General features: G+C 32.6%; 1 protein-coding gene and 1 pseudogene across 1 annotated transcript; one reads left to right on the top strand and one right to left on the bottom strand.

Moving 5' to 3' along the window:
- The first annotated feature begins 2,213 nt into the window (after positions 1–2,213).
- Positions 2,214–2,591, top strand: LOC118051730 (auxin-responsive protein SAUR78). Its single transcript, XM_035062444.1, has one exon. The coding sequence runs from the start codon at positions 2,214–2,216 to the stop codon at positions 2,589–2,591; it is 378 nt and encodes a 125-aa protein (XP_034918335.1).
- Positions 2,592–11,797: 9,206 nt separating this feature from the next.
- LOC118051738 (AT-hook motif nuclear-localized protein 23-like) lies at positions 11,798–13,135 on the bottom strand (annotated as a pseudogene).
- Between the last annotated feature and the right edge of the window lie 3,625 nt (positions 13,136–16,760).

The following is a 16,760-nucleotide window of genomic DNA, read 5'->3' as shown; positions in this document are numbered from 1 at the left end:
AATATTATTTTTTTATATAAAAAAAAATATATATATATAGTTTAGTCCCGCGCGAAACGCGGTAGCGAGAGAGCTAATCAGCAGCCAAGTTTCTATCAGCTTTGAATTTTAAGTTAATTAACGCGGGACCATGAAAGTGGAGTCCTTGTCATAACTCAAGTCGGCAGTCCAGGTCGACTTCTAGTTCCTACTTCCAGGAGATTCTATTCCACCCCGGTCTAACAGCTGTTTTTATTGCCAGCAAATCCTATTATACTTATATATGTGTTAACAACTACACAAAATTATTACATATTATAGATTCAAAATAGATATGTGACCCGTGACTGAAGGTCGAATATTTTTATTTTTTATAAAAATTTATATATACATGTTTTTTTAATGTATTTCTGTAATTTAAAAAATCTAAATTTAAAAATAATTTTTTTAATAGATTCAAAAATAGATATATGACCCGTGACTCATGCACATATTATAAATATTATTTGAAAATAATTTTTTTTTTATTTTTTTAAAAAATTTCATCCATTAAAAAGATTAAAAAAAAATTATAGATGAATAAGAAAAAACTCTCAAATTTAAATGATAACTAAAAAAATAACAGTCATTTAAAAGAGGTTCTCCAAATAAAATGAAAGAAAAGAATTCTAATTTAAATATAAATAAAAAAAAATAGAGAAAAATCTATTAAAAAATCATTAATTTAGAAAAAAGAGAGTAAAGGTCAGGTGTTGCTTTCCATGAACCGGGTCACGAGTATAAAGAAAAAAAACACTTTAAGTGAACTCCGCAGCTAACCCGGGTAAACAAATGAAACACTTGACCTAAGACATGAAATTAAGATGACCCTATAAATAGTAAAACAAAAAAAAAACACCTACAAAAAAAAAATTTGCAAAAAAATGCTTTAAAAAAATACCAGAGTCGACCAAGGTTAATTTTTCAGATCTATAAACTAGGTCATGAAATTAGAGTGAACCTCTTAAAGTCAAACTTGAAAAAAATAAAGATCTTAACCAAATAAATATTGAGGGATGAAATTGAGGGAAAAAAATCAATCAAAAAACAATGTGAAACATAACAAATATTAATTAAAAGAATCAGAACTAAATTCAACATAAAAACCAGCTGAAATTAAATATTTAGAGAAAATCTAAATGAAATTAAATATTTAGGGATGTAATTGAAAAAACAAATCAATTAAGAAAATGATTAAAAAAATAACAATTAAAAGAATTGACACCAAACTTGACATAAAAATCAACGAAAGAAATGTTCAAGATGGAATTAAAGAAAAAAAAAATAACAATTAAAATAAATGACAATCAAATTTGATAAAAAAAAAACTAACAAGATCAAATAACTAGGAATGAAATTGAAAATAAAATCCATTTAAAAACAATCAATGTAAATAAAACAATTGCAGTTAAAAGAAGAAAATTTGGATCAAAGAAAAGGAAAATTGAAGGGCTGATATAATTTTATGCATAACCAGCTTGTAATTCAAAAAAAAAAGAAAAGGAAAAGAAAGAAAAAAAGTAAAGCCAATTGACACTAAACCAGACATCACTAATATACATGCGCCATCCAGGAAGGAAAAGGACGTCGAGATGCATTAAATGAGGTGACAGAAACTTAATTTCAACCACCATCATCAACAACCTTTTTTTATGTGCAAAAAAACTGAAAATACCCATATGTCTAAACAACAATAATAATAATAAAAAAACCTCTTATGAAATTACAACCAAGCCCTTAAAACTAAGGCCAAACAAGTCAAATATAATAGAATGATAATGTGTAAAGACTTTTTTATCTATCAAGTAAAATTTTAAAAATTAAAAAATAAAGGGTAAAATAATAATTTTATTGTGGCCCAGATATATTTTATTGTGGATAGATTAAAAAAAAAACCCAAGAAGTTTAGTATTTTACTTAATGCTTAATACACCCTTTTCTTTGCTTGCAAATACACTTCTCTTGCTGATAACAATTTTCTCTGTCTAGCCGGTGGTAAGACTATTCAGCCTTGACCCTTTCAACCTTTTTCTCACCTATCTCCAATCCTTTGCTTTCACTTCCCTTCACATTATACGAGCTATGCACACGCAAGCTAATCTTGTATATAAATATCAGCCAAACACAATCATTCTAACATTGTATCCACTTGGTCTCACATTAGTCCTGTACAAAAAACCCAGTCTCTAACGGCAATGGATTGCTTGGTCTTGCCTGTAACAATGTTGAGAAAGTGCTACTCGAAGTCACGACTAGGCTATCGGCCATTAACTGAAGATGGGTTCGGCGATTTGGACAGTCCGGTGACCGTGGTGGTGGGAAAAGAGAGGAAAGAGTTCTTGGTTGATCCGTTTGTATTAGAAGAGAGCCCCTTTCGGGTTTTGATTGAAACAGTAAGAAAGGACAGAGTTTTTGATGATACGAGTAGATCAAGGGAGGAGAAGAGAGTGATTTTTGTGGATGTGGATGTCATTTTGTTCGAGCACATGTTGTGGTTGATGTACAATGATTGTTCTTCTTTATTTCAGCTTAATCTCAAGGAGATTATTGACTTCTATGCTCAAGATTGTTAGATACAAGTGAATAAAACAAAGGAAAGGTATACCAGGCACACTAGCTAATTTCATTTATATAAATCTCTATATAGTTCCATCGATCATGCAAATTTCTTTAAAGCCACTAATAAATAATTCTAATTATTCTCATTTCTTTACCTGCTGCTCTCTTCTTCTTTGTTATTCGTGTTCTTCATATCAATGTTTCTGTGTTGATCAATAACATTGATTTGGATAATATATGCCCTGTGAAAAGCATGACCTCTTGGAGCAATGGAGATTTTTCTGGATCAGTTTTAGATAATATTAGGCTCCTCAAAATGGCGGCCAATTGTGTTCATCGTCTTCCATTTTCGGTTTCCAAGTCTTGTTTGTGCTAATGTCCAAAATAGTTATTTTCTTGTTAGAGGCAAGCAAGAATGTTTACCAAATCTTTCCACACGGCAGGATTTTTCTTGCTAAATAATATACGTAGTTTCACTTTTATTCTACGTTGTTGAGAGCTTTCTTTGTTGTTTCGTAACAACAAGAGTGTTTTCTCGCCTCTGCTCGCTTCGAAAGAGTCAAATATGACATTAGATTACTGGAAATAAAAACAAATTAATATGCACTTAGCTGTAAATTGTTCAGATTAATGGACAACCTAACAGATTACTTGTAGCTAGATCCAGAATAACAAGCTTTATGAAGTTTTGATCTGTTAATACAATTAGATCGATTCCAATCCACCTCTAACCAGATGAAGCAAGCTAACGTCATGAACTTTAATATGCATTCCATTTAGCATATTCTTTTCCTTTTCTTTTGTCGCCCACTTAGCATATCCTACGAAGTTCTCTAGTCAATTAGAGACTAACAGAGAATCATCAACGCATGCATTGACGGTGAAGAATGCAAAATCAAAGACTAACAGCACAAGTTTTCCGTTGAGGTCACGAAAGGGCGGTTTGGAGTCGTTAAAGCTATCAATATCAATTAATATTCCAATTTTGCTTTTGTTGCGATGTTGTTTTCTGAAGAAACTGTTCAGTTTATATAAATTTATGTGGCTTTTTTCAAGTGGGTTGCGCTTGAAAACGATTGACAAGAAAAATTGTTAATCCCTGATGGTTTCTTGCTGACAAACATTCCAAGATTCAAAAAATAGGCATTGCAGGTGGACTCAAATTTCAGCCATTCTGTTGTTTTGGGCTTAGGGAGTTCCTACTTTTCATAAGGGCCTCCACCGAATTAATAATTAATAGTCAATATTAAACCTCTATTAGAGAATTTTATCTCATCATTCAAAAGTTGACTCAAGACCCCCAAAAGGGGGAAAAAGAAGAAGCATGGTAATGGATATTCTTGAATAGCTCAGTAAAAAATTTATCCGACAGCCAAATTTTGCCCAAGCCAGTCTTTTGAAATCTGGCCTGATCTGATGGATCAACCTGAAACCCGGTCAATTTAGGGTTAAAACCGAGCCAGATTGAAAAAAATAAAAAGAAAAGAAAAACCTGGTATGACCCAGTTGACCTAATAAGACCCAGCCTTAAACCTGTTGATTATTTTTTTTCTTACCGAAACGATATTATTTTAATTTTTTTTTTTTTTTTTAAAATCCAACTAACCTAATGACCGATCAAAATTTAAAACTTGAATCTTTAACTAGGCTGGTCTTAAAACTATGATTACTTCTATTTGCTACGTTTTGAAATCTGTACAATTACTTCCTCTGACTTGACGGAACTGGAAACAGAAAATAACAACATAAAAGAGTTTTTATAACCTTGCTTTCAGAATTTGCTCGTCAAAATAAAATAAATAAATATATATATATATATATATATATATATATATTATATATATATTTAAGCGACAAGTAGGGTACAGTTACACTCCATTCGTTACATTCTGGCAGGCTAATTTTCGATCCCACTAACATGTGATTATTTAGAGGCACTTAGTTTTTTTCTTAAGAGAGGGAATTTCTAAAAAAGAAATAGAAAGTGAGGGAATTCGGCTTGGGCTAGAGCAAGATCAATCATGGGCTGTGTCATAATCGACAATGGGCAGAGTATATGCTCCACCACCGTGCTGGTAAAGCTAATATTGGTTCTTACGGGAGCAAACGTCTCGTCCAGCCCAGGATTACATCGATGGAAAATGGCTTTGGTTTTCCAAGTTGCAATCTTAGAATATATGGATTTGATTTGATCTGTTTAAAAAGAGATCCTCCTGGTCCTGGTACTGGCTGCTTAAATTAATCATGTCCTTTAATTTATTAAAATTCAATAATATTCTCGTCTAAAACCTCAAAAACTGGAGCTCGTTTCTTTTAGATGCATGCCAGAGAGTTTTTTTTTTTTTTTTTTCTTACAAGTCGACATTCACTGTCTAATGATAAAGACATCCATTGTCACAATCATCGGATGCATAATTCCATGCGAAAAACACCAATTCTCAAGACCAATAACGTAGATATATGCCTCGTATCACTAAAGTAGAAATTCTCCTCTGCAAGAGAGGGCCGTTAATTAATACATTCGTTAAGCACTCAATAAATTCGTGGTCTGTAGTTCTGCTTGCTTGAATCAGCTAATTTGTCTACATATCCCTTCATTGATTCATCTATATGGTTTATTTATTACCATAATATGCTTTTTAGTCTGTCTTAATCCTTACAGATTTTAGATCTTACAAGCACTGTGTTTATAAGATCTCTCCACAACATTATTAATTTCTTTACACATATATCTCAAAATCGTTTTCATGTCGTGATCATGCCACAGGCGCGGCTATCATGGTTAAAATCTATCTACTATTGCTTCTTGTGTTTTTTTTCCCCTATAATTTTATTGAATTTGGATTACATTGATTAACAAGAACTCTAAATTGTCTAGTCAAAATACTGTGCAGCCAAACTAAATTTACTATTCAATGTTGCAGTGTAAAGACTTTTTTTTCCCTACTAAGAAAAAAAACAAAGGCCTATGAGTAAAGGGTAGTCTAGTCTTTTTTAATCATTACAGATTTGTTATATAAATTTTTTCTTTATTTTGTTAGGAACTATAAAATGACTAATCTAACTTCTAAGTAAAAAAAAAAAAATTAATGATGTTAACTAAGAGTTTTTAAATCTATTTGTTTTTTTCTTAAATAAAGTAAAAAAAAACATCTTTGTCATTGGAATCAATAGAAGCAAGCCATTAGTAGGGTACATTTGTCTTTTCACACAAGTTTTTGTCATTTGCAAAAACTTAGAGAGAGATTTTGTCCTTTCTATGATATTTAATTAATATTTTAGTTTAAAAAAATGATAGACGACTTGTGTATTGGAGGTACTGCACCTTTCTTGTGGCCAGAGCTACAATTCCATGATTTCGTTGAAATCGTTGCTTGCATTTTTTTTTCTTGTGTTAAGGTGTATGTTGGTTTTTCTTTTTATGTTTTTACTGGTGAATTTTTTTTTTTAATTTAAAATTTTATTTTTTAATATTTGATTTTTTTAGAATTGGTCTTCGTGCTTTTTTTTTTTTTTTACTTTTAATTATTTGAGGTTATCCAAGTTTTATACATATAATCACGAGGTTAGCAGATTAACTCAAATTAACTTATTTTTTTTTTTTAATTTACCTTCTATGTGGGCATTGTCAACTTAATAACAACAATCATGAGTGTCAAAGTTCACAAAGTTCACTTTGGTTTTTTTTTTTTAAAAACAAATTCAATTTTATCTTCAATATTTTTTTTTTAAGAATGTATCTTTGTGTTTTTTTTTTCTTTTTTTTTTATATTTAATTTTTTATAAGGTCAAATATCTTAATCCTAATTATCTAATTATTAAATATTAATTTATTTAATTAGATATGTGTATAAATTATTCATTCTTTTACTAAACAATACATCATCTAACCATGACGCTGACATAGCTAGTAAAAAGGCTAAGATATTGTGATTACTGTGTGCACATTTTAAAAAATGTGGAGATCTCGACTAGGAACGATCAAAGAATCAAGCATGATTTTCAAAAAGCATCCAGTCATTTGACAAACGAAACCCTAAAGAAAGTGGAGAAAAGGAAGAGGAAGTGAGAAAACTCCATGCTACAATGTCATCATCATCGTCGGTGTCGCCTTTATCATGATCACAGCACACCAACCCTAAACAATTGTTGTTAATTATCCTATCTGGCCATTGTTTATACATTAACATCTATTATTAAAAAAATGTTTTCTTGTGGCCTTATGAAATTCAACTGCTCTTAATTAAGTATATAAATGACAGCTTAGAATCAAATATAATTTCATATCATGCTGAGGGAGCTTAAGATCTGGTCAGCTCATGTGCAATCAAGGTGTTTTGTTCATGATTTAACCACCGCACACTTGCCTTATTTTATTAAGTATGTTAGGTAAGCATAGAGCTTCATTAATTTTCTAACAACCTCTTAAATCCTCGAATAATCTTTTCCCCTATATATTGCTTTTAATTTTCACTACCATGAGATCATCTACAGCAATAAAAGCAATAAATAAAATAGAAAAACCTAGTAAGTTCACTGCTGTAACTGGAAGAAAAGTAAGCTCATTCTCCCATAATGAGTGGCCCAAGGCTTGAAGTCTTGTCAATTATGGCCACAACCTTAAACATGTTGTAATAATTAGTTAGGCTCTTCTCTCGTGTGTTGTTTCTTATATTTTACAACCTATGATATACATCATCATCTTTTTGTGACTTGTAAGATTTTTTTTTTTATCTACTTGATTTGTTTTTATCTTTTTTTATGAAAATTGATCTTTATTTTATCTTATCTTTTTTTTTTTATTACATGCTTAATTTTATTTGATGCAAATCGAGACTATCCTTGCAGGTTCTCCAAGCTTCAATCAAGCATACCTTTTAGTTCTTGCAAGTTCTTTTGAGTGGAAGAAAATCACATTGCTCTTCTATGCCACCCTCTGATGTAACTCTTAGTTGAGACTGCTTTTAGATTGTCAAGATTCCAAATTAAGTAGCAGCGAGAAATCCCAACCAAATACAGATTGCATGTGTCATGAATTAAGAAAGATAATATGATGTATAAATCTATCATCTATTATATAATAGATAGGAGAGGAGCAAGTGTTTTGAAAAAAGACAGAAGCAAAACATCAAAGCACCCTAATAAATTCTACATGTGCGAGCAGCAGAAAATGGTGGTTTACAAAGCTGAATTATTAAATATCCCACCAGCTTTTCAAGTATTATACAAGTCCTCGTACACATAAACAAGTCATATAATATAAATCTTTTGAATATTTAAAATTCATCCTTAGCTCACCATCATCATTGCCTCGTAAAATCGAACATGAGGTGAAATATTTTAAAACTAAACCACTTTAATGAATCAAATGCCCATAATAAGCACTACGAGAATTCGTTTCATCATGTTCAATATGGATTTTTATTGGATATGGCAAGCACTTTCCTCATCCGCCATGGAACTTTAAGCACAAAGATTTGAAATGGAGACAAAGCCTTCTAACATCACATCTATGTATATACATTTGTATTAAGTCAATTTCCTAAATCAAACCAACTGAATGAAGAAAATGTTGAAGGATTGATCTCATTCATTTAAATTTAGAAGAGTTGGGATCTGTCTTTTTCAAGAGGCTACATTAATGGTAAATGCATTTTGCGTCTTTTTATATATAATTACTTTGAGTTATTACCAAATTTATCTATTTTTTTTAACTTCAATATTCCGTTTATAATTAATTATTCAGTGGAAAGAGCTTAAAAAAACAAATTCTTGTAAAAAGAATCCACCGGAATCTGAAACTTTTATGCAAGATAGATGTGTAAGTCTAATTAAATTTCTTTAGCTAGATCCTTCATGATTTGAGAGAGAAATTGTAGCATGCATGGTTTTAGGTAACATCCAAAAAAAGTAGGCTGGAGTTTTTTTAAATTATTAGGTTTATTTGTGATTTTTTATGTAATAAACTAGACAATATGGGGATTCACTTTTCCCTCTAGAATAAACTTAAAAATCATTTTTTGGTTTTATATTATATGATTTTATTAATTTTAAGTATCCTAAGTAGATTCTATTGTTAATTTTGTGAGCTTAAATATACAATTCCTGGCAAACCAACAGCCAATTCATTTTTGAAATTTTTTTCACAACGATATATATATTTTTCTTTTTATGTTAATTTCTTAGCCAAATCCATCATAACTGGGGACAAATGATAGTTTTATTCAAGTAACGTCCAAACTGAAGCTTTTTTTTTTTTTTGTTTTATCACAGTTTAGTATATATAAATAATATAAAATTCGCTTTCTACCTTTTTCATATTAAAGCAGTGAACCAAGATGGGTTTCTCTCATTATCTTTTGAATCACGCTAATACCAATTTTTGGTTAATTATCTATAATTGTTTTAGGACAAGAGTCCTAAATGACTCTGCTCCATTAAGGAAACCTGGAAGGGGCAGTCTCATTCATACAAGATACAAGAAGCACTAATTAGAATGGTTGAAAGCAAGAACGAGAATTGACCCTGGATCTAGACCACAATTCTTAGAGCGTTTTCTAGAAGAGTGAACTCCAGAGTATTTGTCTATGATCCTTTCAGGGCCTCTGTTTGTCGAACTACACACTAGCTAGCTGCCTTCAAACGAAAAACCACGGGCTTATGAGCTCTTTCACCTTTTCAAAAAGAAGGGATTGCGAATACACAACAATCTGAATCCTCATTGATATCGGAGGGTCAATGGTTATTTTGGTTTGACTGATCTGCTAGTTCTAACAACATCTCATTCTTTTACATTTCTTCTCAGCTGCTTGGCCTGATAGCAGGTATCTGCTTGACCTGTAGCAGCAGGTATCTGCTTGGCTTTTTTTAGTAGGTATCTGGTTCGATCACTGCTTTAAGTATTAGCAATATTATTTTCATATAAATGGTTTTAATTTCAAACAATAGTCAAGGTTGTGTAATTAATACCTGGATTGATACTATTAATTGTGCTAACTTTAATATACAAGTTATGCATGAACGTAATGCTCATAATTTTTTCCTCTAGACCTAGCTGCTGTTAAAGTTTCCATCTACATGACGGAAGGGCTTCTGAGTGGTAATCCGAGATGAGCTAAATCCTTCTTTGCTAGCTGAATAGCCTAAACTACTTTCCTTGGCGATTGGGTCCGTGATAAAATAAGGTAACATTCTATTTCACCAGTAATAAGCCATTTCTGGTTTCATTGACAGGACTGCCGAGTCGGGCTTGCAAGCTTCCACGAACATCCAATAAACCATAAAATACACTGGTGTATCAGCTTTAATTCTGGAAAACCTAACATATTGTTATTCTGAGCATATTTTGTACATGAACATGTGAGCTAAAAAAACCATTCTTGAACATCCAAGAAACCAATTCAATCTACAACTTTTATGAGGTAGACGATGTGGATATCTATTCTCAAGCCATCCAAAACTTCATATCTAGATCCCTCATAATTTGGTAGAATGGCTGTTTAGTAAGTTCTTATGATTGCTAGTTTTTTTTTTCCCTTGTGAAATCAAATTGTTTCTGCTCTTTTTTCTTTCTTTTATATGATAAACTAGATATGTGGGGCTTTAGTGTTTCTTGGAATTACACTAGAACATTTTTGCTGAACTTTGTACACACATACACTTGAGACTCAATTTTTTATTAAGTTAAAATTGGAATTAATTTTCCATTTAAATTTCATGCGATCGATTACTAGAGCAATGGTCATATTTTTCTCTTTATTGCTGATATAAAGTTAACCAACAGCAAATAAATTGTTTTTGGCAATAATCAAAACAAAAATAAAAACTTCTCTATTAAAACAAAAATCCTGAACAAAATATTCGGAAATGACAAACATTACAGCGCATATATTCAGGATTTGCAACTAGTTTAGAAGTAAAATGGAGGATAAAGTAACTATTACTCAATGTAGATATTAAAGGGAGCAGGAGGAGGGTAAGGACCTGCTAATCAAATATTTGAACATATTCTTGCAGCGCAAATAATAATAATCTCGAGTACGAGCGGTTTTTTAATTTTTACAGACACTGAGTCCATGGATATGATGACCATAATTGATTTCATTACCAAAGACAAATCTTCTTTTTGATTATTTGCTAGCTCTTTGTATGTTTACCAAGTGTGAGGGGTTAAAAACAATGCAGAACCTTCAATTTTTAAAAGCAATAATCCTACTTCCCAATCGGATTTCTAAAATTGTCTGTAAGAAGAGCTATAATGAATTACTTTGTCTTAAAAAAATATAAACCCTTGTTGGCAGAAGAACATATAAAGTATGATTAATAATAATTAATAAATTACTAATCCCTGGGGAGTGGTTTTAGTACTAGCAACATGCTAATGAACAAGCTCTTGGTTTTTCTGTCATTTCATTCTTTATGCCAGAGGTTTTGAAGACAGGAAAGTTATATTTATTACAGAAAACTAGTTATGTAGTTCATTCCCAAGAGATCTAACTAGCTCAAGAAAGTCGGCTAGAAAATTAATACAACTCTTGGTGGTTAACAAAAAAAGTACATCAAATGAAAGGAATCCATGTTTTTATTGAAAACCTCGGTTCCTTACTACCAATATTTATTCCCTCCGAAAAACAATGCAAAAGACACAATCCCATGTTACCAAATCCCACAAGATTTACCTCAAAGTGGTTAAGAAAAAAAAAAAATGCCCCATATTTGTATATGTTAACATATCACCAACAAAAAGAAACTGGTTGTGATCCAAGATGAAGTTTAAATAAAGAGAGAAAAAACCAAAAGAAACCCTAGTTGATGTATCAGCATCACTGAAATTAAGTAAGTTGCAGTTTTCAAATTAAGATAGTCAAGACATCATCAAACCATTTCTCATAAAGTAGAAGATAGTTTCACAATGAACAAGGAGGCTATTTTCAAGGAACCATCAGCATCTAAAAAATAAAAAGAAAAGGAGAATAAATGACTGGGAAAACAAGAAGTTATACCTAAATTAAAACATCACCATAAGATCAAGAAGGAGAAGGAGAAGAAGTAACATGATCATGATCTTGAGGATAGATAATCCATGAATTTTGCTGACCTTTTTATTATTCAACAAGCCCAACAAAGCCAACCAAAGAAACGCTGCTCCAATCCAGCAAAGCCACAATGGCTTCCATATTACGACACATCACAAAATCACCAGCACCTATTTGATTTTTTTCTCTCAAAACGGAGCCCTACCTCCTGAGTTACCTGCCCATCCATTCACCGGCAACTGCACGTTAGATGGCATATTAAGCGGCAAATTAAAGAACGGAAGCCCTCCGGAAGCCGCTCCCGCTTCATTAAAAGGACCATTATTCCCAACCCCAATCCCACCACCAGCACCCCCTCCACCACTCTGCATCAGCAATTGGTCATCCTCATCCAAAGGCAGCCTCTCATATGCCACGTTTGTGAACGATGCTGCAATCACTATAACTGGACCTGCTGCGGTAAGCTCTCCCACCACGCTTCCTCCCACCACCTGGCCTTGTCCCCCAGCAAGGAATATTGTGAGGCTCGTCGCGCCTGGAGGGGCTGGAGGCGGCAAGAAAGATCCAGACAGAGATAAGATCTCAAATCTGCCATGGAGAGTCACTATAGATCCTGCTGCAGCTGGTTGCCTGATGCTAACATTTGTTACTGTTCCTGCTCCGCTCAGTATGCAAATCCCACGCTGCCGTCTACGCGCGTAGTTACCACGCACTCGAATACATCGCATCCATTTCCTACCTCAAGAATGTGGGCACGCAGTGGTGTTTGCACTCTCGCGAGTGATGATAATCGGAGGCTTCTCTTTATTTTTGGAACCAGGTGGACGGCCTCGAGGCCTACGGGCCATTATGTCTCCTGGCCCGGAGTTGGCCCGCTGTAGCAACCAGGTCAAGGCTTTGATGCAGGCCATCGTCGAGGTTGTGGTCAGTAGAAAAGCGACCAACACTTCCAAGACCGTCTCCAGCCCTATTGGGATCCTCGTCTTCAGGATCAGGCTGGTGCTGGAGCTGAAGGTCAGGTCTGTGGTGAAGCTGGTGAACGTAGCGAGAAGTAGTGCCTAAATCTAAACCAGCCATGCCAGCATCAAAAGGAAACAAAAACACAGGAAATGATTTTTTTAGAAAAATAAATATTTTAGATGATTAAAAACTGTTTTGGGTTTTGTTTAATGTTGAAACAGGATACATGAGAGTGAAATTATAAAGAAAATAGAAAGGGAAAGGGGAACACCGGGACTCGACGAAAAAGATATGAATATATAGAGAGAGGTTACATGTATATTTTGGAGAGAAAAAAACAAGAAAAACAAGGACAGAGAGAGAGAGAGAGAGAGAGCGATGAAGTGCAGAGAAAGGGAAAAGGGAAGGGAAGGAGGAGGAAGGAGAGGGAACAAAGACTTGAAACGCAGTCATTTCTCTCACACCCTAAAGTTTAATATATGCATAGAATAATGGTTTGTGGACGAGTTTCTTATGTTTCTTCTAATTTTTGAGAAATGTGTACAAGAAGGTGGTTGCAAGTCTCACTCTCCTTCAAACGGGTGGATTTAACGCAATAGCGTTCCTGAGGATGGAATGATGTTTATTATGTTCCAAAAAATATAAAAGCAATTCTCCCACCTATTACGAAATATGGAAAAAGACCAACAGAACACCTTTATTTTACAAGTATAACATGTTCACGTTCTTTTTCTTCCAAAATATTAAGGTGTTTAGGTTTAAATGATTTTTCCAACATCATTTATCTTAAAAAATGATTGCTATTTTGACACAAATATAGAAAATGTAACATAAGGAAGCAGAGGTTGAAGGGGTTTTGGTCGGTTCTCAATCACATGTTACTTGATGGAGTACCTAGTGGTTTGGCATAAGTACGCACGGTTTAGATGAAAGTCCACAGGTAATTAAGATTGACAGAGAGTTTTCACAAGTCCAGAATCATTTATCCATTTTCCTTTTTCATCAAACTTGTTACTTCAAACAGAGGCCTACCTGATCACTGTCCTTTGTTCCTTGGTTCCGATATGAGCCAATAAGTCATTTCACCGGCCGGAAGTCTTGATCTCTAGTGTAGCCTTATGGTTTCAAAGGGATTAAAAAGTTTTAAGTTTGAGAAAGGGAAGTCAAAGGAATTAAATCATTTTATCTTCCTTCATGTTGAGGTGTGGATGACTCGGTGGCTTTTTATATGAAAGATAGAAAGGTAGATTTTGATCATAAGTTATAAAATTACCACTAAACTATAGAAAACTCTGATGTGATAAATGTTTAAAAATCAACAACAACAACAATAATCTATTTTGAAAGTAATATATGAATTGCTTAAATAGTTGCTAAAACTGACATGGTTAGTGAAATTTAAACAAAATAAAATTTTGAAATCTAAATTAAGAAAATAATAAAAAAATAACTAGAAAAAAAAATCTTAAACAACATCTTTTAAGTCTATTTTGGACATCTTCTAAGCTAATTTCATGGGGAACTGGATCTATAAAATGCGCTTATAAAATTTAAATTTGATCCAACAATCAAATTAAATATTCTATTTTTTTCCTTCTTGAATATCGTTTGATGAATCTAGAATTCTTCTTGCACTTAGACTTGTCCATTTGGTTCATGAATGATCCACGTCAATTGTTATATGTCCTACTTCATTCAAGAATCAACAAAGCATCTTCTTCTACATTATAAGATGGTTTGGTTGTATTAATTAATCAAGTATTTCTAGATCAATTAAACTACTTGTTCTTTATTTTTTTTCTTTGAATGAGAAAAACTTTATCCATGAACTAAATTATGAGCGGAGGCAGTTGCAACCTCGTAAAATCAAATAAAATATGAGTGTTTTAATACTTTAAACCTTAGGATAATATGTATATGTCCTAAGATGCACCACTCAAGAAGATGAATAGGTAAAAAGAAACAAAGAATTGAAAGCAATGAGATAAATGAAGGCTGTAAATATTGAAAGAAGATATTTTGAAAGAATTAATGGAGTAAATTTACATACTTGCAGTTGGCCAAATTTTTCATGTACTAAATTTCCTATTTATATTGATAGAGTGTTTGAATTCCATCTAAACAAGTAACCTATATCAAAAGGCATTTTAAATCCTAATACAAACTAAAATTTTCCTTTACTAATACTTACATCAATCCTAACTAATCTAAACCACTTAGTCAAATTAACCCATCAAGGACTTCCATTCTAAGTAGGATTGACCCCTCATATCATTCATGTGAACAATCATTTTTTTTTTTTTTGTATCAATCATGACTTCTGATCATCTAGTCAATTGTTCTCTAGTTTTCTTGCTCGATTAGGAATTTTCAAACCTAGTTGATTATTGTTCATGATGTTTTCAACCTTATTTTCTCTGTTTAGATATAGATAATTACTATTCATACTTGCTTAACTTCGAACACCATTGATGAGTCATATCAAGAATAGGGCTTTTTTATTCGGTGTAAAAAAATAAAAATGGCTTTGTGGATAGTGTAGCTAACCAAGAATGCTTGGATTTTCAATGAAGTGGTTATGGTTGGGATAATTTTTACTACTTGATTTTTTCAGATGGTTGTTATCATATGTAAGTCTCTAGATACTCATTTTTGTTATACTGGTACAAATTTGGTGAGGAGTTCTAATGAGAAAAGCTCAACAGGGCCAATAATATTCCAACCAAGTCCAAGAAATGAAATGAGAGAAGAAGATAAAAAGAGTTGGGAAGAACAAAAAAATAAGGAAAAACAGATAAACCCAATTAAGCCTATGCTTGTTTGATCAATGTAAAAAAAAAAAACAGAGAGAGAGGGGGAAGTGAAAAAGAATAAAATAGGGTTGAACCTAACTAAGGCTAGAGAAGAGAAGGAAAAAAAGAAGGAAATGATGGAAGAAAAAGAAAAAAGGCAAGCCCAGTTGAACCCATGCTAGCCCAACCGAGGCCAAATAAAAGGGAATGATATAAGAAGAGAAGGAAAGGAAAAGGAAATATGGTAGGCCTAACTAGACCCATAATATCCCAATCGAGGTTAAAGAAGAAAAAGAGAGAGAACATGCATGTCTAAATTACAGGCTTATTCTAGTGCATCCGATGTTAAAGAAAGGAGGAGAGAAGAAGGAAACAAGGTAGGCCTGGCCAAACTTATAATATCCCATCCAAGGTCAAATAAGAAAAAAGATGAGAAAAGGCATACTTAATCAAGCTTATGCTAACACATCTAAGGTTGAAGAAGTGAGAATGAGGGGAAAAAAAGGAGGAAATAAGAGGGAAACATAGCAAGCCTATACAACTCAAACAAATCTAAATGGAAAGTGAGAAAAGAATGAGAAAAGAGAAGAAAAAAAAAGGAAAGAAAGAAGGCCAAACCCGCACTTTTCAACCCAAAACTTTGACAAAGTTTATATATCATTTTGTAAAAATCACATCATGAAAAGCCACCACTATTATCTTTTATATGCATACATGAATTCTCGTTATAAAAAGTGATATATCAGATGCCGCCTTATTCTCCATTGTGAATATTATACAAATCCTCTTTACAGAATAAGCACATATAGTTAACAATATGAGCATCCATTTCCATAATTCATATTACAATATAATCACATGGTAATAAACAATAAAGTAACAGTTTAACATGATTACTTTATGAAGAGTATGGAACCCTATTTCATGTGATAGGTTTGCAACCCTACTCTTTTTCATTGATATAGGATCCAAAGCACATGGCCCATTAAAAATATAAGACCAGGCGTATGGGCTTGCCAAACTAAACCCAAGTGCTAGAGCCTTTGTTTTTCCATTTTTAAGGGTTTTTTATTTTTGCAAATAAAAACACTCTAAACAACACGTCATCTACTTATTAAGATTCTAACAATTAGAAAGGTGGCTGGGAAATCAAGCTGGGGTTTTTTAGATAAAAAAAATCTATTTTAAACCTAATTTCACGTAAAAACACATAATAAACATTAATAATACTTTCATAAACTAATAGATCAATTCAGAACACCTTAAAATATGTCTAAAATTACAAAATTATATTGAAAAAATTACTTCTTCTAGAAAGATGAAGGGCTAAAACCCCTTAATGGAACTTTTCTCGTTGAATGAAACTCATTGACACGAAGAACTAACTACCTTCCTC

Source organism: Populus alba, chromosome 3 (assembly GCF_005239225.2).
Source record: "Populus alba chromosome 3, ASM523922v2, whole genome shotgun sequence".
In the NCBI taxonomy this organism is placed as follows: Eukaryota; Viridiplantae; Streptophyta; class Magnoliopsida; order Malpighiales; family Salicaceae; genus Populus; species Populus alba.
Note: the sequence above shows the minus strand (reverse complement) of the source record. Positions and strands in the feature narration are given on the sequence as shown.